The 22,370-nt window shown below is 37.2% G+C and overlaps 1 protein-coding gene across 1 annotated transcript in view; it reads left to right on the plus strand.

Moving 5' to 3' along the window:
- Window positions 1–229: 229 nt before the first annotated feature.
- DGLUCY (D-glutamate cyclase) overlaps window positions 230–22,370 on the plus strand; it is a 30,069-nt gene continuing 7,928 nt past the window's right edge. The window contains exons 1-10 of the mRNA XM_086612869.1: window positions 230–274; window positions 1,115–1,226; window positions 4,667–4,817; window positions 5,513–5,711; window positions 7,180–7,330; window positions 8,848–8,970; window positions 11,132–11,329; window positions 13,447–13,707; window positions 14,164–14,263; window positions 16,049–16,197. Of these exons, the coding sequence (XP_086468995.1) occupies window positions 230–274; window positions 1,115–1,226; window positions 4,667–4,817; window positions 5,513–5,711; window positions 7,180–7,330; window positions 8,848–8,970; window positions 11,132–11,329; window positions 13,447–13,707; window positions 14,164–14,263; window positions 16,049–16,197 (1,489 nt within the window). The remainder of the gene's footprint in view (window positions 275–1,114; window positions 1,227–4,666; window positions 4,818–5,512; window positions 5,712–7,179; window positions 7,331–8,847; window positions 8,971–11,131; window positions 11,330–13,446; window positions 13,708–14,163; window positions 14,264–16,048; window positions 16,198–22,370) is intronic.

Here is a 22,370-nt window from a genome sequence, read left to right on the forward strand (position 1 = left end):
TAATTAAGGAACGAGTTGTTGAGAGATATACATTTTCACACTAAGCATTTCACTTATATTCCACTCCACTGCGAGAGTGAACTTTCTAGTTATAGTAGAAAAACTGTGGATCTTTAACAGAAAAGTTAACTTTTGCTAGAAGGTCTAACATCTCATTGTACATTAATTTATTGGTATCTTTTAAAAAAAAAAGCAGCACAGCTTCTATCATATTTATTACTTCTTATGAATGACATCAAGAATGGCTTCTTCTGAATTAAAGAAAAGCTTGGAGGTTGGTAATTTGGTTACTTGGAAGATAGTTCAGTTTCTTTGCTTAAAAGTGACCAAGGTTAAAATAGTAATCAGCTAAATTGTAATAAACCCTTTTTACTTGTTCAGTCGTTTAGATTGAGGGAAAAGCTTTGTGTGAACTTTGACTAGATAGCAGAAAAAAAAGATATCTTAAATCTCCAAAAGATGTAAAAAGAATCAGATATGGACTGCAATTTGGGTACTTATCTCTGTTCCTACTCCACATTGTATGACAAGTAACTTAAATATCTGTATGTCTGTTTTCCCAGTGGAAGAATAGCCATGGGAGTATTCACTTGTACATAATTAATATTTGAAAAGTATAATACATGTGGAATGTATTAAAACTATGTGTTCTGAATATAGTTCAGAAGGTTGCATTGCTAACTGTCTAAAAGCATTTTCAACAGAGAAGTAATATTAGAGATTATGGCTTGGTAGGTTAATCCATTTGTGCTTCTGCAATTTTAAAGTTACAATGAATTTTAGAAAAGTGAATACTCTGTGAAATGAATATTTAGTAGGGAAGAAGTCAGTCTGTTTCTTACATACAAAACTTTGCATTTTATCCAGAATGTTAAAGCGCATATCTCTGGCTAATTTATTGAAAGATTCAATTTGCATTTAGTGATAAAACGTCAATGAAATAACTCTTTGACTTTGATCTGCCTTTTGGGTTATAACTTAGAATTTCCCAGTGATAATAATCTTGGTGAGGCACCAGGAGGAAACAAGCTAAATTCTCCAGCAACTCAGATTTGAAAATGTTAAAAAAATAACTGTGCTTTGTGTTTAAATTTATAATTATCTTTCTGTTAAGGCTGAAGAGTTGATTTTGACAGGAGACTTGAAGTCTCTCCTTCCGGTTATGCTAAGAAGAATAATTCGCTTCAGCAGGCTGAGTATTAGTAATACTTCTGGAATGGCAGAGGGTAGGTAAACCTAACAGCTCTAAATGCCAAAGTGACTCTATTTTAGATTCATAGCTATGTATTTTCTTTTTTTTGTTTATAAAGGAATGGAAGAATACCAAAAGCACTGAAGTAAAACAGAAGAAAATGTGAAGTTGACTTACATTCTTAAGTCACTTGGGTGTATTTGAAATGGCATTCTAAGCACTTGACACTGTGTTCTTGAATCATAAAGCTACGTCAGAGATAATATATCATCCTACTGTGTAAAGTGCATGGACTTGTGTAAAGTACAATGGACTTTGTTTTCAAAGTTTGCAGTGCGTCCCTCAGCTCCCAGTTATTCAGTGAGAAATTACATATGCAGAAAATATTTGAAAAATCTTTAACCAAATCTGGCTTTTCTTACGTATGCTGTTATCACATTTGTTATGTTCTTCACAGAGACCTTGCTTTACTTAATATGTAGGGTATACTTTGGGGAAGAATGAGAGACGTATAGTTACAGAAGTGGTTTTCTCCTTCATTTGTTGCAGAAGTCAGAAATTACTGAGTCAGCAAGATGGGGAATTAGAAGGGGGAAGGAAAGAATAGTTTACATACTCAGATAACTGAATGCTTTCTGGAAAATTTATTTCTGTCTTGCATCTCATAGCTGGACTTCTGCAGAAGAAGAGAAGTCTGTGCTATTGTTCTCATCAACTTTAAAATGTAACTTAACATACTGTGGCAAGAAAATATGTTATAATGTTTAAGATTAGCAGCTTACCCTAACTGTATTTTAAGTGCGTATGTTGCTGCAGTAGTTTTAAATGTATTAGTTTTAACATTTGAAAAGAATATTGTTTACATACAAACCAATAACATTTGAAAAGATTATTGTTTACATAAGAAACAAGTTCAGATTTCTAGCCATGAGCGTACAGCTCAATTATACCAAGACTAAAAAAACCTAAGGTAATTGGAATTTCTCAGAATCCTTAGAGTTGTCTTACATCGTTGGGTGATGTGGCCAGCAGGTCGAGGGAGGCAATTCTGCCCCTATACTCTGCTCTCCTGAGACCCCACCTGGAATACTGTGTTCAGCTCTGGAGTCCCCACCACAAGAAGGACATGGAGCTACTGGAGCGAGTCCAGAAGAGGGCCACGAAGATGATCCAAGGGCTGGAGCACCTCTCCTATGGAGACAGGCTGAGAGAGTTGGGGCTGTTCAGCCTGGAGAAGAGAAGGCTCCGGGGTGATTTTATAGCAGTCTTCCAGTACTTAAAGGGGGACTACAGGAAAGCTGGCGAGGGACTTTTTACAAGGGTGCGTAGTGATAGGACAAGGGGCAATGGATTTAAACTGAAAGAGGGGAGATTTCGATTAGATATAAGGAAGAAATTTTTCACTGTGAGGGCGGTGAGGCACTGGAACAGGTTGCCCAGTGAAGTTGTAGATGCCCCATCCCTGGAAGTGTTCAAGGCCAGGTTGGATGAGGCTTTGGACAACCTGGTGTAGTGGAAGGTGTCCCTGCCCATGGCAGGGGGGTTGGAACTAGATGATCTTTCAGGTCGCTTCCAACCCTAACCATTCTATGATTTTATGATGTATTACCAAAATAATTATTTCTATTGCCCTCATTGTCATTCACCAAAGAAATTAAAAACTGTCTCTAAACTTCTCTGAATTGAGATAGAAGTGTGTTGAATTAATGCATGGGTTGATCAGCATGTTCAGCATGTTCATAATGATGGATACATAATGCAAGTATATACATAAGCTGATATGAGAAGGGAAAAATATCTTTTAATCTATAAAGAAAGTAAGGATAGTTGTCAGAAGGAGAAATAAACTTGTCAAAGAGTTAAAATGAAGCTTCTTGAGTTTATAGAATAACTGAAAGTTGCCTACAGATTCAGTCTGTCAGCTGTGACTAGTGTTTTAAGTTCAGCGTTGTCTGAGTTGAATGCACTGACTAAAACCATAATATTAAGAATTTGAAAATATCACCAGAAAAGTAGAAAGTGCCTGTGGATTTCCTATGGACAGCAGGGAATGAAGTTGAGGGGTTACTGAAAGTAGTATTTTATTCAGTAGTAAATTTAGTATGTTTATTTAACAAGAATGTATTTCTCTATTTAGCAAGAAACTATTTCTGTATTTAGTAACTTTTGCTAGGAATAAAACAGACTTTTGTGCCGAGTACTCCCAAGAGAGAAGTTTGTGGGCACATTCAGTATGCTAATACATGCTTACCTCAGCCTTTGCTTTGCATTTTTCCATTAGGAACAGAGTTTTATCTTTTGGTTTCTTTGTTAGCTTTGGTCAAGAGTAAGATTTGGCTGATTTTCTACAGCCTTTTAAGGCAGATCATTGATTCCAACTAAATGATTGCCTCTTGGATGACAGACTACCACAGTATTTAAGAAAGCAAAAGCTTCTACGCAGCTTCTTACTTGCCTGTCTAATACCAGGCTTAGTAACGACTTTTCAAGACAGTATCCATACGGGAGTTAGGGGCTGTTAATTTACAGTTTTATACACCACAGACTAGTTGTACTCCAGATTTCCTCTCTGTATTTGGTCAGCTGATGTTTACATGCAGGAAAAATAAAATGGCATTGAAATTAACTACTACTGTTTAGAAAAAAAAAAGCTAAATAAATGAATGCCAGTTTTCTTCGTTAATACATTAATACTCATTGCAGAACTGTTAATGTCTTTAAAAGCTATTGCATGGTAGCAGTCAATAACTTTTTAAATCAGGTGATTCCAAGTGAAGAATGTGTAGCAGTTCTGTTAATTTTGATTTTTAAAGTTAGAAGTAGTAGAAATGAGTAGTAGAATAGTTAGAATAGTAGAAATTGACAGGCAAGAATAGTTAGAATAGTTAGAATAATAGAAATTGACAGGCAAGTTTACTCCTCAGCTGTATTTTTGTCTTGTTAAATTGCAGCCCACAGTAAAACTCCATAGCCAACAAACTCTAAAGAATGGGCTACATAACATCAAGATTCCAGGAGTTTATTGTTTGACTGGCCATGATTTATAACTTGGTATTAAATGAAAAAAAACAGTGAAAGTGAGGTATGCAATAGCCTCTCTTTGACTCTGAGCTAACATTTGCAGAAGTAAAGCATTTTCCTATAGAATACTCATTTCCCAGGTTAGGTAACAAATTATGTTTATAAATAATTTCATAGAAGTTTTTATTAAAATAATTGTGCTGCCTTCATATTCTGGTACTACCCCTGTCTGCCAACTATTTTAGCTCTGAATGAGTTCGCATACAAAGTACATCTAGCAATGATTTTAAGAACATTGCAAAAAGTTGTCTAATTTAATTACAGAGTTCTGAATCAAAAATTTAATTTGGGTAATTTTTATAGACTATCTAAAGAAATCCATACAGAAAAGTTATTGTTTCACAAACAAAAAGCTGAATTGATAACCAGTCATTCTTACCTTGACAATTTCAGGCTATAAACAGGCCAACATTGTGATATTGCACAAGTCCCTGGCTGATGACTTTGAGAAGTTTTGCCATGCAAATAATGGACCCCTGCCACTGCTGTACAGAAGCAAACCAGGTGACTGGAAGTGTTCTCTGAGTAGTGATTCTGATATCAGGTAACTACAGACCAACTCTGCTTCTCAAAGTTCTGCAGTGAATGCTACTAATAATTAGGAGGGTTTCAGGGAACAGCCTGCTTACACTGTTGTACACTTTGAACAGTTTTTTTTTTTTTTGAGTTATACCTTTGAATGAAAACTATGCATGAGTATAACAGCCTGATTCCCTTCTTCTTGAGAAACATGTTATGATAATTGTCAGTATTACAAGTATTTCTCTAAAGCAAAAGTGATTTTTTTTTTGTGTAATTTCTAATATTTTGCAGTCTGAGCCAGCAGAATTAAATAATAGAGTTTTACCTTTGTTTTATTTATTAGTAATGTAGGCATGGTGACCACATGATATTTGTAGGGTCTCTGAAATTTAAAAGACATAGTCTTGTAGTAAACACTAAAAGCAAGACTTAAAACAGCTCCCTGATTTTTGAAGCCCCAAGACAATGTGTAAGAGACATTTACCTATAAAACTTAAAAAACAAACTCTAACACGTCCTGTTCACTGTGTTGTTTTTATGTGTAGAATAAGGTGTTCTGGGTTTTGGCATGCATTTGTTTCATTATTGCTCAGAAAGAAAAGGAATGGATAAAGTAGGCTGTATCTTGTGGTTTGGTACTTGGTTAATGTCAAGTCAAACAATTTACCTTGTTTTCGAAAATCATGATAAAGCTGTGATAACTTCTTATTTCGCTAGAACTGATTGCCTACAGTACAGAATGTATGAGCATGGAGCTTGTACTGGATCACTGAAAAGCCTAAAGGAGTATTCCGAACAACTTAAGGACATGGTGACTTTTTATTTAGGCTGCAGCTTCTCTTTTGAAAAAGCAGTCCAAAATGCTGGCATTCCTATAAGAAACGTTGAGCAAAAATGTAATGTAAGCATGTATAAGGTAAGTACATGCACACACATAGTCTTTGTTGCAACTTTGCCTTTGAGTATTTGTCCATGTTCACATTATGTGCATGTTTTTCCTACCTACATAGTAACTTTAGGCATGTGCTAGTGCTCAGTGCATAGAAACACAGGGTAAAATATGCCCAGCATCAATTCAGTGCTTTTGTCAGGTTCCTGCAAGGTGGATCTGCTTTATCTTTCATTTACGGTGACAAAGTTTTTCCCTGTGTGCTATGACAGCCATTTCATTTGGGTTCTGTTCTGGTTTGCCTTCTCTGTTTCAACTGATGACCCATGTGCTATTCTGACCATACCTTTATGCATGTCCTGCTCTCCTTACCAGCTCTGGCTTGCAGTAGGAATATTCCTTTTATGAGCCATGACAGTAGCAGTTTCTTCTGCACGTACAAGAGCCACATTTTGTGTTTGTTTTTTTTTTTCCTGTGACAATAGAGCCTTTCAACTGTGCATTTGCTATGAGCTCAGGCCTCTGGGTTAGAAGATGTTACCAAAAACTTAAGGTATCTACAATAGCACTGAAAATTACAACTGTGCTCAGAAAGTTTATAGTGCAGATTTTAATGTCAGCAGAAGTCCTAGAATAATTCTGGCTCCAGTACATAGGCCTTTTAATATTAAGCACACTTTAGTACACATCTGCATGCCATTTTTGTGTTGTTCATATGCTGTTCTACTAGACAAAGTAGTAGATCTTTTCACAATCTTCTTGCTATACTCTTGGTCAAAATGAAGGCGCAAACGTATGTCACGCATGAGTCCTTCTACCAAGCTTAAAGAAAAATACAACTATATATCTGCTTATAACATTTCAGAATTAGGAAAGTTTCATAGTTTATAGCAGATCAATACTGTGAAGAGCTGTACAGTGGGTTTCTTCAATGACAGGTATAATGATTTTTATCATAAAAATTGTTAGTGAACATTTTCTATACAGCTGTATCTGTCTACAGATCTTGTTTATGTTCAAATGCAACTTAGGTATCAGACATTTTGTTCTAAAAAGCCAGACTGCTACATTTCTGAATGGAAAAGGTGCTTCAGCATCCCAGTCAGTGAGGATGATGAATTCCATAGAACTTTTCTAGAGACACAAACGATTTTGTAAGTGTGCAACTGGCATGCTGCTTCTGTAGAAGTGGGTACTGCCAGCAGCAGGAGTTCTGACTGTTGCATGTTACAGAGCACTATAGCTCCCCTGAATTCAAATACAGAGGGCGGATTCAGGCCAAGAAGATTTGTCGCTGTGTGATACTTTTTTATTAGCTTTTTCCCTTTCTGTTTAGGGAGCACACCATTGTTTTTTGACAATTTTCAGAACGAGTGCTAGTATGCAGCCTTTCTAAACTCAAGTGCAGCACACAGTTCTAGACTTATTTCTTCTCATGCTTGAGAAGAATTATTTAATATTCCTGCTAACATCTTTGATTCTTTTAAACTACCAGACATCTGTGCCTTGCCATAGCGTTTCTACGTTTTGCTGCAACTTAGTAGTCACAATGAGGCCTATTCCTGAAAGCAAGTTGGAAGCAGCGGTGTTAGCAACATCTGAATTAAAAGAAGCCCATGGAGCACCAATTCACATGGGTGACCCTGGTCAGTGCTTTTCGTGTTTCACTCTGCATGCACTTTACTGTGTATAAAAATGGAGAGGGGAACCATGGGAAGTGGTAGGGCTGAAATATCTGCACCAGTAAATTTATTCTGTTTTAATCTTTCTAATGGTCACAAACCTGAATTAAAAAAAAAAAAAGAAAATAAAAAAAGAAATAAAAAGTAGGTTTTGAATGAGCTGAACGTGAAGACTTCTTGGATAAAAGTATCTGTCTGACTTAGATAAATTAAGTTATATGGCAGAAGTGGTTTTGGTAAAAAGTATAAGCACATTTTTCTAAAATGTCTGCAGTTTGGTTTATATGTGAATACTTTCTTGCTGTCAGAGATTCCAGTAACAGGGTAGCAGTGATTGACAGCATGGGGAGAAGTATGTGTGGATGCATTTTGTGTCTTAGTGAATGACTGTGAAAGTAGATAATGCATTATTTTTAAAAATACTGAAATAGGATACATTGAGCACAACACTTAAGACAGAATAAACAGAAATATGACAAGAATATATTTTTTTTTTAAGATCCAGCTCAAACAAGTATAAGCCTATTCTTTGCAAGGGAAAACTGAAAAATAATTTATTAAATAGGAGACTGTTTGGAAAAAAACAAAACCAAACACCTATAAGATTCAGATAGATCACAATAAAAAAAAAAAAATCCCCTTTGCTGAGGGGAAGTTGTCTATCAATATACTTATGGGCTGCATGCACAGAAGGATCATGTTGCAGGGCACGGAAGGTGTCATTGGTAACAGTACACCCCAGTAATACGTTTGGTTTGAGGGCTTAAATCTGAGGAACTAGCAGTAATTCATTACTTTAAGTAGAGCAACAAGCTGATTGAGCAAGTGAAGGTCTCCACTGTTTATTTGGTTTTAACAGAAAAGAGTAAATGATTATATATACAGATTATATAAATTAAGTCCAGAAAAAGACAGTGGCGTCTAGAGAATTTAAAACCAAGGGAAGAGAGCAAGTGCTTAGAATGACCCAGAATATTGCAAGTAGGTGTTAGAATAAAGCAAAAGACAACTTAGCAAAAGCTGGGTAAGAGTGAGATGTAGTTATCTAATGCAGAGAGGTAAAAGAGCGGTTACTCGTTTCTCTAGCTAAAGAACGTAGGAAGCTGAAGCAGAGGAAAACATGTTCTAGAAAGAACTCATTTTGCATTGCAGTCATTTATTCTTGTTTGCCAGTGTTACGAATATAATTCTTCTGTTGATAGAGAAGATTTATAATAGCTTGGAATTGGCATACACGTCTAGCTTGTGTTTTGTTGCAGAAATAAAGTAAATACATTTTTACTGATGTCATCAAGTACAAAAAGGCAGAACAAGTCAACTCGGGTTCTGGGGATAGAGACTCAAAGGCATACTAAATATGCCACTTCGGTGGGACTCGCCACTGTTGCAATTCCAGCTTAGCATCACGGAATGATGCTTGGGCTTTGCAGTAGTACTGCTTAATTGGAATCTCTCATGATTTCATTTTTGATCAATTCCAGGTCTGCTGGGAATACAAGATCTTTCCAAACCGGATTATGGAGATCCAGTTCACTTTCACCCTGGTGATATTCCAGTGTTTTGGGCCTGTGGAGTAACAGGAGTAGAAGCAGTCATCAACTGCAGTATTTACTATATTTGGAGACTTTTAAAATTATCCTTTAATCTCTTTTACTCGCTCTCTCTTTTCTACTTATTTTTTAAACATGGACTAAATCAGTTGGCTGATTAGCAGGCTTGATTTTAGAGTGAGCTAAAAACTAGCCCAGTCAAGCAACAAGAACACCTTAGGCAGGATTATTTTCCATTGTGAAATACAGGTCTACCTTCAAAGAAGTTCGTACTGAAATTCCATCACTTTTGTTTGAGTATTTTAAAGACAGAAATCTAAAGCTCTGGCACATTCAAAGCATCTTTTTAAAGGATTGTTAAAAACTAGAAAGTTTAAAGGCATTCTTATTTTGATTCAACGTTATCAAGAGCTAACAAATTGACCTGGAAAAGAATTTCAAGCTTTTAAGTTTTGTTCTAAAATGAAGTAAAGGTGACACACTTTACATAAATGAAGCTTTGTCCTCCACTTTATCCAGTCGTTTATAGAAGGCATGAGCACAAAGGGCAAGAAAATGCAACTAAATCGTAGTGACAGTATTATATACTGCTCTGAATCACTATCATATTTTAGTTCTTACTGAAAAAGAAGCGTAATCATCATAGGCAGTAGAATGGGAGAGCCTTGAGAGGTCATCTGCTTCGTCATTCTCTCCTTGCAGGATCTGCTCCATCCTTGTGGTCCTTTACAGATGTTTATCTAAACTGCTCTCAACACTTACTGTAAATATGTTCAGCACTAAGTGCAGAGACTTCTTTTTCTTTCTTACATACAGCCCCTTTTCTCCAGTCCCAAATCCAAACTGAAAATCCTTCTTTTTCCTGTGTTCTCCAGCAGTTTTATTGATCTTCCTCATGCATCCTTGTTGCAGGGAAAGGAGAGAACAAATTTGCCAACCTCTCTACAATCTCTTACCCAAAGCAGCTGTCTATCCTGCCTTTGCCTGGAACTGGCTTTTGCTTCTGTTTATTTCTCCATTTTCTATATTAAAACCAGTTGTCATTAATGCATTCCAGGAATTTTTTGGCAGTTTGCATCATCTTGTGCTCCTTTCTCATCTAGGTAGTTAAAATTCTGCCATATCACCAGTACCCATATGTTAGGTGAATCAGCTATCTTCTCATAAAATAATAGTCTACTCATGTGGTTTGGTGAGGTGTATTAAACCTTAACAACCATGTTCCCCAGCTGCTTTTAAATTACTAGACATAGACTCCCAACAGATCTAGCACAGACCAAGCATCTATGTACTTTTTAAAGAATTATCTTCTCCATTACACCATCCTAATAAAGTAAGATTTTGCTTGTTTAAGTATACTAGCTGTGATTTATCCAGAAACATACCAATTTTGCCAAATCAAGTATAATCTAGATCAAGACTTCTGGAATTAGCATAAAGACAGCAAATATTTTCAGCTTAGGGAGCTACTATGCTGTCGGGTCTAAATAAGCTTATTGTTCACCAGGGTTTTAGATGCTCCTCAGATTCCCTTTGCTAAAGGCTTACTAGTTACCTATTGTCATTATTCCTTGCCAGTTTATAGGTCTCCTAGCTAGTTCAGCAAGAAACTGTGCAGAGATGCTATTCCCCATTTTCTTAACTCAATAAAGGACTACTCCAAGTCAGTAGTTGACGTAGTTTTGTCGTATCGCTATTACAAGGATATTCAAAGGTACAAGAGAGATGCTATAGCTGCCAGCAGCACTCTAAAACCTAAAAAAATAATGTATTCTTATGGAAACATTTTCACCTACATGCTGTGCAAACTTAAGCATTAACTTTTTCTTCTGTGGATGACTAGTTTCTTCATGCATGTCAAACTCAATTTTCAGACTTGCCAATCCTGGACAGACTTCCTTAGAGGGTTGCAGTTTTCAACTTCTAAGTTGCCTGAAGTTTAGATGAAAGAGGATATTGTAGAAAAACCTGATCTCAGCTACCCACATGAGTTTTTAAAAGTGAAAACATTTTCAGATATGTATGCATACATTTATTTCTCAAAGAGTATTAACTACTGCAGTGTAACTTAAAATATCACCTGGTTTTCTGGTATGTGTCATCAGGCAAGGACTCTATGTTGTTAAATTAAATAGCTTTCTGTGATTTTATCATTCTGATATTTCAATATATTGCAATAACAACGTGTTTATTTAAGTTTTTTCACCCATTTTAGGAGCTCCATTAGCTTTTACTCATTCTCCTGGCTGCATGTTCATTACCGACCTAAAGAATGACAATGTCACAGTTGGATCCTCAAGAGAAATCCCACAAGTCCACTGCATTTCTCATGATCCTCTGCATTATAGTGTTGTTTCAGCAGAAGCAGCCCAGAAGATACAGGCTCTAGAGACCCTAATTGCCATAGATCCAGGTAAAACCAAAAACTTTCTTCCTTTAGTGGATTTGTTATGAGACAGATACAACCTAGCCTGATTTTTTTCAGATATTCATAAGGTTCAAGAACACAGTAAGGATCTAAAGGCAATTTTAAGATTTTAAAAATTCTTTATGACATACAGAGAGTTCATATAACTAGGTCTTACATTTTCTGTTGCTGTACTTAGTATCAGAGTCTAAACAAAACCATTCAGCCCTACAGGTAATGGAATATCTGATCTTGATTACTGTATACTCTCAAAGTACACGGAAGCATTGATGCTTACAGCAGACTGGAGAGTCCATAGGGAATAAGAACTGTTACTGAGTAGAACTGAAATTGGTATGTAAAGTACAGGGCACCTCAGCATGCTGGTAATAGCTACATGGGTATTCACTAGTCAGTAAATAGCACGTTTCTTTACATATATTCATGACTACTGTGCTTGCACCAGAAAATTTAGTTGCATGTGCTTCTCAAACATCCGTCTCTGATGGGTGCAATTACATCAAGCTCTGCTGACATGTTCATTACAGAGGTGTTATGTGATGGACCAAAGTGACCTGATCATCACAGAAAGTTGAGAGATAGGGCTGTGCGTGTGAACAAGGAAGATGAGAAGGAAATAAAAGCAAACCGTATAGCGTAACCATTCCTAAATACACAATGAATTAGTCCCCTCTGTCTGCTGTAAATTCTGGTCTCAGTTTCCCATCAATTTTCTGAAATCCGCTGTAGGCAGTAGTGGGAAAACAACTTACATCCAGCTCTCCCAAACTCCAGGTTGGGGCTGTGTGCATATGTTTGAGTCTGTTTATTTTTACTCACAAGGCCTCTCCTTTTCCCAGTCTCAGGAGTTCAGCTTGGAACAATGCCATGCTCTGCAGAAATACAGGACCTAAGTTAAGAGTTAGCTGATTTTATTGCTAAAGGAGAGTACGCTACTTTATCTTAACTATAAATAGTTAATATATTTGACTTCTCACAGACTTATAGTCCCTGCTTCTGTTACTTAAGTTTTGTTCAGAACTTTTTTCTGTGTCCACTATTTATATATTGCCTGTACATTATGTAGGAGGAATAGAGGGAGAAATGGCAAAGGGGAAATTGAGGACAGAAAGAGGAAAGAGCGAGGCAGGGAGAAATTTGAAAAAGATGAAGATGTGAGGACGCTAGAAAACAGTAGTGAGGATTTACCTCTCGCTATCAGCTCGTGAATATTAGCATATCATGCTGGCATTTGTGGTTTTCAGGGGCGCTAGCAAATCGAAAGGACTGCACTGTGAACTTGTGTTTCCAAGTGCCAGGGAAGGGAGAGGGTATAGGAAGCGTTTGAACAATGAAAGACATACACGGATAACACAGCGTTACCTCTTAGGGACTGATACATGAGAATTGACATCCTGTTAACATTCACATATTTTTCAAGGTCAGGTAACATGGTTCTCTACAACACAAAGTGTTAAAAGATCTTTTAGCAGTCACCTGGATACCACTGTATTAATTGTGTTTATAGAGTCCCCTGGTAACTTACAATGTCTCTGAAACCTCTCTTCTGCGAGTAATCATTTAATTAAGTGGAATTTATTTGGGAATTAGCTCTTCCCTAAGGGGATTGAGTTAAAGAGAGACAAAGGACCAGCTTACTCATCTGAAGTCTGCGTCAAAGCTTCTGTAAGATCTGGAATGCTTGCATTGCAATCTAGCTTCAGTAGCTAGACATGGTCTAGCATGACTGTCACCACAGATCAGAGGAAAGCAGAGGGCCAGAGGAAAGGAAACAATATGCAGTAAGCTCTTAGAAAAAGAAAAAGCTATGTATACTAATACCTAGAAATGCTAGGTATGGTAATTTTCAAAATCCAGTTAACTAAAATTCTTAACCTGGAAGCACAGCCCATTATCTTCATTACTCATATCCTACACCTTCCTAGATTTCCTGAGGAAATTACCCCAATTCCTGCCTTGACCAGAGGTTTTTCTTCCTCTTTTTTTTTTTTTCATTTTAACCCATGTTATGTCATGAAAGTGTGCAGGTTTACCCACGCAGAAACTTCAAAAGGAGAAGAATATGTTGAACTGTATTGCTCTCTTTAAAAACACTTTTGTAGGAGACCGGGGTATAATTCACCTACACCACCAGGGCGAGCTGCTGAAGGCTTGCCTGTCCATCTCCCATGCTCGGTCAGTGCTGATAACAACTGGATTTCCTACTCACTTCGCTTACGATCCGCCAGAAGAGAATGATGGGCCCCCGGGAGCCCTCGCTATTGCGGCTATGTTGCAGGCCTTGGAGAAAGAGGTTGCCATAGTAACAGATCAGAGAGCCATGAATCTGCATAAAAAGATTATTGAAGAAGCTGTTCAACTAGGTAAGACACGTTTTTGCAGGTTTTATCTTGCCAATTTGAGCCAAGGTTTGCTGCGGTTAATCTCACTGTCGCTTAGTACAGAATTTTTTTTTTTTTTTTTCCAGAGAACAAACCAGAGTTCACCCTCCAAGCTCTGACCAGTGTTGCTAGGATGATATTTTATTAAACTTAGCTGGCACGAAGTTAATGCTTATGTGCCTGGGTACTGATTCTGGATGTCTGTTCTTATTCTTGTAGACCTGTTTTCTATCTCAAGGTCTCATTTACTAGCATTAACATCCAAATTACTTAAAGTAAGGATGCAGGGAGCTTACCAGGAACTGTGTAAAGACATTGAGCCCTTAATATTCTAACTGTTTTGCCTGCCTTTTTTTTTTTTTTTAAAAAAAAAAGTTACTCAAACACACATTAAAAAAAAAGTATATAGTTTCTGAATTGTATTTTGTTTTCCTGTAGGAATCCTGAAGAAACCTGTCCCTCTATTGAGTTATCAAAAGGAGAGTGCTGATTCAGCTTTAATGTTTTTGTGTGAGAATGGGAATCCTGAAAGACCTAGGTATGTGTGTTCAGTCATTGAAAATGGGTCACACCTCTACTGTGAAAAGTTAGAATAAAAATAATGAACATCATCTAAGAGAGAGTAATGGTTAAATCTTTAAGACTTGGAATAAACAGAACAAACTTTGAAGCCTAACATTGGTATTGGAGCACACCTAGAGTACAGAATTCCACGTTATTCTGCAATTATGCATTCTGGAGTACAAAATAAGAAGCTATGCTTCATATATCAGTAGCTCTTTTCCTTTGAAAAATTTTTAAAAGCTTTTCAGCTGTTATTCTATAGATACAGATGTACACACACACACTGAACTATTTTATCCATTTTAAAATCAGTGGGAAATCAGAAAGAGGAAGTATTACGTCAGAGTCAGAGAGAGCTAGGAAGAGAGTTGTGGAGTCTGTTCACTTTGTAGACCTTTGGCTCCAGTCTGACAACTGGGGGATCTGATTTGATTTAATAAAATATCATGTGTTTGTAATAGTGTGAAAGCAATCATCTTATTGTCATTAGGCAGCCAAAGCCAAAATTACAGATCCATGTATGCACTTCTCAATATTGATTTGAACTGTTTGCATATGCGTTGTTGAGAATACAATGTTGGGCGAAAGTTCAGATTTATGTGTGATTAGGGTTAATGCACTGGAGAATTTGCTAAGTCACTGTACACACATTTCATTACTTAGCAGGCAACTTACATTTCCTTTAAGTAGGCATACATTGCTCATTTTTATTGGTCTTTCACTGCAAAGCATTTTAATGTAGTTGACTTCAGTTTGTTCTCTTTAATGAAAAGGATCTTTCACCCTGATATTTGCTTCACTGACTTAATCAATTCCCATTTCTTTCCACAGGTTAGTGTATGCTATAATTGTATGCTGTAACAGTATGCACAATACTGTTTTCATTTTTTCTATATTGTTTTAAAAATGTGTTTTGTAGCTATGCATAATATAATTACAGCCGGTTTCTGTTTCAATTGATCCCACAGTCCCAAAAAGCTAAAGTAAGTGTTTCTTTCCAGTAGACAGCTAGCCTGCTTGAGTCACCTCTGGAGTCATCATAGATACCCACTCACAAAAACATTTAAGTAATTCAGCAGAACTAGTAACCTCTTAACAGTAAAACTGAAGAAACAGAAGCAAGATAACTTAATTCTAACATACAGTGGCAGAAGTGAGTACTAAAATTCCGCTTAAAATGTAGGATATTTGCAGTACATCCATCTACTTTCATAACTAGCGAAATAGCCATAGACATAAAGAAAAATCCCACAAATCTAAAGACCCAAACCAAAAAACTCCCTAACTAGAAACAAATGAACATTTGCCAAGCAATGTACTTTAAGCAAAAGCTATATTTACACTAACAAGGATTTAGATGATCATTAATTTGCTACTTTTTAGTTTTCTTTGAAAACACCTATAGAGACTGATGTCTCTATACAAGATATGTTGTATTTGAACATGAAACAGACCAAGGCCTTGTGGCTGATGCAAACGATTGCTGGTTCAGAGAATTTCAGGAACTTCTCCATTCTCGGAGGCAAACGTGGTTTGAGGGAGTTGCACTAAAGCTATAGAGAAACTAGACTAACCTTTGAAAACAAAACGCAGAGAACTACATTCAGAAATAAAACAGCATCCAAGTTTTACCTTGAATCCCAAACGGTCAAAAAGTAGAACCAAGCACAACAGGAGAAGCAGCCAATAGAAGAGTTTGTTATGTGAGAATCACAGCTTTGACCCCTCTCGTCTCTTTTTTTCACTCATCTCTAACTAGATTTGATCACCTGATAGCAATAGAGCGTGCTGGGATGGCTGCTGATGGCAATTATTACAATGCCAGGAAAGTTAACATTAAACATCTAGTGGATCCCATAGATGAATTATTTTTAGCTGCACAAACCATTCCAGGAGTCACAACAACAGGTATGTGCGACTTTTTGTGTTACATTCTCAGAAGCAAGAGAAACACAAAACAGGAACTCTTACTGGAAGTGAAGGAGAACAGGAGGCAGGTGCTGAATAACTGCTTGTGGGCTACAGCTGTTTGTCGTGGCTGAATTTAGAGAATGTTGCTGGAGAAAAATTAGAGGTTTCTATTGCAGGATTCTCACAACCAAAAAAAAAAAAAATGGAGGAGTTGATTTCAAAGTTAGTTAAGGATGAAAAAGCAAGCCCAGATGTGTGTATTATCTATACATCAGTGTGCATACATATGCTTCTCTAGCTGTAGCTTTTGATACTGACTTCATTCTGTATTTTATGGGTGAAAGGCTGCATAAAAAGTACGTGACTACTGAATGGAAACATTACATATTAAAAATATTGCAGTTATTTTTATGATTGTTATACTTGCGTTAAAACAGCAGTCTGGATAGAATCTTAGTTTATGTTGCCTTTCAGCAGTACATTCTTTTGACCAGGGCTTTCATATTTGCATATGTTATAATAGTGCCTTCTCTAACAAAATATACGTATACAATAATAGTCTTTAGAGGACTATGTTGTCCTTCCTGCTGAAACTACATTGGCATTGACTATTATGTCTGAGAGTGCCATTGTCAACATGGTGCTCCTCTCTTTTGTCAATAGTCCTTTTTTTCCTGAAAACTGACTTGTATCTGGATCTGAAAGAATATGCCATAGGTCAAAGATTTCCCAGATATATAGAGAATGTTGTTATACTACATCCTTGTACAATCAAATGCTTCATGCTACGCTGTGTGGCCCAAAACGGAGGTAGGAGATAGGAGATATATAATCTAAATAAGTATCAGAAACAAAATTAGAAATAAATGTCACAAAGTAAGTTTCCATGCAGGGCTGATTTCAGTCACATCAGAAGATGTCTGCTGATCTGGCTTTTTTTTCTTCTTGTAGTGCTGTGGACTCACTCCTAAGTATTACCAAAAGCACTGGAGCTTTGACTTCTCAATAGTGATGTTTTTCAAATGTTTCCACAGAATTTAGAGAATTAGAATTATCTCCTGCAGAGATAATGCATAGTCTCATTTCAGTGTAATGGAATCATTTAAAAGCTCTATAGCAGAAGAGTTCACTGGTATTTTTTGTATTATCTTAAAACTTGTAATACATTTTACTTAGATTTAATTCAAATTTTTGTCCTATTTCTAAACAGTAACTTTCAACATTCAAAAAGAGTCACTCTAGATGGCACTCTGTTGGCAATCTCAGCAGAGAAGCTGAAGATTGACTGAACAAGGATAGAAAAAGATCTTTTTCATAAAGATGTTTAGCAAAATGCCTCAGAGCTCTATCTGCTGCAGCTAATTTCAATTCTTTTATCCCTGATTTTAGTCTGTTGATACAAGGACTTGATCTCTCCAGCTACTTATGTAACATCATATCCTGATTCCTTTAATAAAAATACCTTAATCTCTTAAAATATCTCCCAGAGTGGCTCAAAGTAAATTATTGATTTGGTGGAGTTTGGAGTGTTCTGCTCAGTGGGAATTTGAATCTGGTCAACAGAATTTAGTTCTTTTTAAACACTTTCTAAATATTCACATATACTATGAAATGTCATTAATTAAAATATCATGAGCTTGTGCATGAGAAGGAAAGCAGTTCTCCACATCCACCGTGTCCCATTGCCGTGCATTTTCTCTGAAGAGCTGTCTGCATAGAAATGGTATCACAAGTCATAGGATTCAAAAAACAATGAAGATATATGGTCTGATCTTCCATGGAATTTGAGTACATGGATATTATATGCTGGAGAGCTAACTGAGTATCTATCAAAAAACGATGTGATTTTTTTCTTACATTGTCTTTTACTTAGTTAGCATTTCTTATTTTGCTTATCACACTAACTTTTTGTGTCTGATTTTTAGTTTGATTACGATTTCTTGGGATGGCTGTTGGCTTCTTCAATGTATTTCTGCAAAGCCTAGCTTGACAAGGCACAAATCTGGGCTATGGCCTTTGTGTCTTGTCTCTCATTACTGACGATGAAGTATTGTTACTGATGATGATAAATTTTTCTGGTGAGGCTGTCTTTGACCTTCTTCATGGTCAGTAGGAATTTGGAGGCATATGTCTAGTTCCAAAAAAAAATGCAAATATTGTGCAACACCCATTAGGGCGGAGTACTCGGATAACTTTATGGACTAGAAAAGGATACCAGAAACATCAAGTTTTCAGCCTTAGTGAAGTTTTTATATAGTGTGCTCAGTGGCAGAAAGTACTGTGTTAGTAGGTGGAGAGGGGAAATATTAACATGCTGATTAATTGCTGTCAAGTTTTACATTTAAAACAAGATCTATGTTAAAAAAAATCTGACCTAGGAGTCTGGCTACAGACAAATCATGAACAATATCTGCAATTGTATGAGTACCAATGTCATAAAAAGTCATGGAGTAAGCAGCAACCTTCAGAAACATACAAAATAAGAAAACGCGAAAGGCTGATGTTGGAAGCACTCATTTTCCACAAAAGATTGAAATAAAAGATTGAGATGTTGCCAAAACCACATGCTGGTTTTTTTCAGCTGCCATACACTTGAAATAGCTATATGCTATGTATATGGGAGCTAATGAAAAGCTTTCCAAAGTACTGCAGGAAAAAAATGTGGTTACACTCATTTCCCTTTCATGCAAATGATATTTAACACAGGAGACTGACGTTTCCTGCATTTTTCATGAATGTAGTTTCAGAAACCGATGTAGTCAGTGAAAACTTGTGTGGAAGATCTGACAGAACTATTTTTCCTCTTCCTGGAAAGCACTCAGGCCTTTAGGAGAAGAGGATTCGTCTCATCTGTTTTCAGACATCCATATTTGAGATGTCTGCCTTGGGCTGAGATGAACCGAATGTTTGAAGGGTCTGTTTCTCTCTGCTGACTTCAAAGGAAGTCTAGCTGACTAGCTTGTGTGTAGATGGCTGCATTTTGTCTGGTCAATCTTACTCTGGAAATCTACGGTAAAATGTAGTCCTCTGCCAATGCATAGAGGAAGAAGAAAATGGATGGAACAGGAAAATTTCAGTGTGGTGTTCTTTTCCTCCCGCAATAATGCTAATGGGATCCATCCACAGCAGTAGATCTACTAAATGCATAACCATCCTGGTGACAGGACTTCCACAAAGGTAAGAAAAAGCAAAGCAAGGCTGATACAAAAATCCCCTGAGCAACAGATTAGTATCTTTCAGTTAAAGAAACTGTTGATGATCTTCAAAGGACAAGAATTCATTTTAGCCTTTTAAAGAATGTTAAGGGCACAATTTTGGATTTCAAATATAAGAAAAATCAAAACGTTGTTGTGGATTCTTACAAAAGAGTGGTAACTACCATATTTATATATGATGATTATGATATATATGATTATTATTATTACCGTGATTATGTCATTACCTGTTTGAAAAGTACTACCAACAAACGGATTTTAGGATGCATCATTAAATCCCAAGACAAAATAAATGTGAACACATTATTAAAGCAGATAAGAAAAAGGATTAGCTGTTCCAAGGCAAATCCTTTTATGTAAGTTGTGTGTCACTCCGTTACACTCCCCTTGACTATATAGCCTTACGGAGTTCAATAAAAAATTGCTACTGAGAAATAACTTCCAATTTCACTTAAAGAAGAAATTTGCTACAGACTTATGTGAGATATTTATACAGTTACTAAAAGTGTTAAATTTACCAATTTTCAGGGCTTGAAGTGTAAGTTACAGATACCATAATTTCTCTCCTGTAACACATGCTGTGCATTAGAGCACAGTCACATTTCAAATTTAAATACGATATATTGCAGTGAGGAGGACTTGGAGCTCTTCACTATTCTGTTTCATGGACATTAGCTAGGATTTTTCTATAAAATTGTCAAACTTGAGAAGATGCCATTTAGGCTAACAGGTGAAAGAGAAATGTTAATTTCCATTTAAATAGGTGGATTATTTTTGTGGGTTTTTTATACATTGGTAAGAGACTAAAGATGCCATCTAGCTTTCATGTAAGCTGCTAGTTATGCTATCTTATCTCCAGATCTCTGAATGATGTGTAACAATTTTATGTCTTAAACGTAGCGTTGCCCAGAATTTTCCTGAAATAGCATATGTCCCATTGATTTTACTGAAATCACTGAGACAAATACTTAGTGTTTCTTGCTGACCAGCAAAAATCAAGGCCCTACACCTTGAATAGCTGAACACTTAAAAACAAAACAAAACAAAAAACAACAACTGGGAGGCTGTGTCGATCTGCTCGAGGGTAGGGAGGCCCTTCAGAGGGATTTGAACAGACTGGATCGTTGGGCTGAGGCCAATGGCATGAGCTTTAATAAGGCCAAGTGCAGAGTCCTTCACTTGGGGTATAAAAACCCCAAGCATCGCTATAGGCTCGGGGAAGAGTGGCTGGAGAGCTGCCTGGCGGAGAAGGACCTGGGGGTGTTGGTCGACTACCGGCTTGATATGAGCCAGCAGTGTGCCCAGGTGGCCAAAAAGGCCAATGGGATACTGGCGTGTATCAAGAATAGTGTAACCAGCAGGAACAGGGAAGTGATCCTGCCCCTGTACTCGGCACTGGTGAGGCCGCACCTGGAATATTGTGTCCAGTTTTGGGCCCCTCGCTTTAAGAGAGATATTGAGCTCCTGGAGCGAGTCCAAAGAAGGGCGACTAAACTGGTCTAGGGGCTGGAAAATAAAACTTATGAGGAGCGGCTGAGGGAGTTGGGGCTGTTTAGCCTGGAGAAGAGGAGGCTGAGGGGAGACCTGATTACAGCCTACAAATACTTGAGAAAAGATGGTGGGGAGGTAGGGGAAGGGCTCTTTACATTAGTGTTGGGTGATAGAACAAGAGGAAATGGGCATAAGCTTAGTCAGGGGAGATTCAGGTTGGACGTTAGGAAGTATTTCTTCTCTGAAAGGGTTGTCAGCCACTGGAATAGGCTGCCCAGGGAGGTGGTTGAGTCCCCATCCCTGGATGTGTTTAAGAATAGGGTGGATGAGCTACTTGAGGATATGGTTTAATGGGGATTAGGGATGGTTGGACTCGATGATCTCTAAGGTCTTTTCCAACCTAGAAATCTATGAAATCTATGAAAAAACAACTCCAAAACTGGCTAGCTATTTTTTTCATAAATTACTAGAAAAAATGAAAACAGTAATAGTACACAGAGTTGGGCTGTTTGTACACTGTGGCAGAATGATAGTGATCTGTATAAAACAGATTGCCAGTGCGGTAAGTCCTACTTCTGTCAAAGTCCTTACGTGTATTTTTCATAGAATCACAGAATCATAGAATGGTCTGGGTTGGAAGGGACCTCAAAGATCATCTAGTTCCAACCCCCCTGCCATGGACAGGGAAACCCTCCACTACACCAGGTTGCCCAAAGCCTCATCCAACCTGGCCTTGAACACTTCCAGGGATGAGACATCTACAACTTCTCTGGGCAACCTGTTCCAGTGCCTCACCACCCTCAGAGTGAAAAATTTCTTCCTTATATCTAATCTAAATCTCCCCTCCTTCAGTTTAAATCCATTGCCCCTTGTCCTGTTACTACACGCCCTTGTAAAAAGTCCCTCTCCAGCTTTCCTGTAGGCCCCCTTTAGGTACTGGAAAGCTGCAATAAGATCACCCTGGAGCCTCCTCTTTCTGCAATAGTTGCTACTTTTAATCTCTTTTTTTAACTGAGGCTTGTAAGAAGCTGAGGTTTTCTATGTTTACTTTATTATAAAATTGTAGGCTAATTTCTCTGGTTTATTTTGGATTTATTTTCTGTCTTCTTTATTTATTTGTGCTAATGTAATTATGATAATGCACTATATAAAACACTCATTTAAGGCCTTCTGTAAGGAAAGTTTACTATCTTAATTCTGTCTGCAGTTCATGAGCACTTGATAGTTTTGATTTCTTTTGCCTGCACCAGTACAGCATATATTGCATATATACACTTAGAGGTTAGCACGTAATAGGTGATGGTTCCAGCTGTTTCATTCACAGTCTTCTGGTTTTAGACACTATGATGAAAAAGAGTAACTCACCTTGCATGGACATATGAACTGTCCCAGCAACTCCAGGGAAGACACTGGGTGCTTTCTAAATGGATTGTTAGTTACATGCTGGGTTCATACTCACTCGGT

The sequence above is a fragment of the Tauraco erythrolophus genome, chromosome 6, assembly GCF_009769465.1.
Source record: "Tauraco erythrolophus isolate bTauEry1 chromosome 6, bTauEry1.pri, whole genome shotgun sequence".
Classification (NCBI taxonomy): domain Eukaryota; kingdom Metazoa; phylum Chordata; class Aves; order Musophagiformes; family Musophagidae; genus Tauraco; species Tauraco erythrolophus.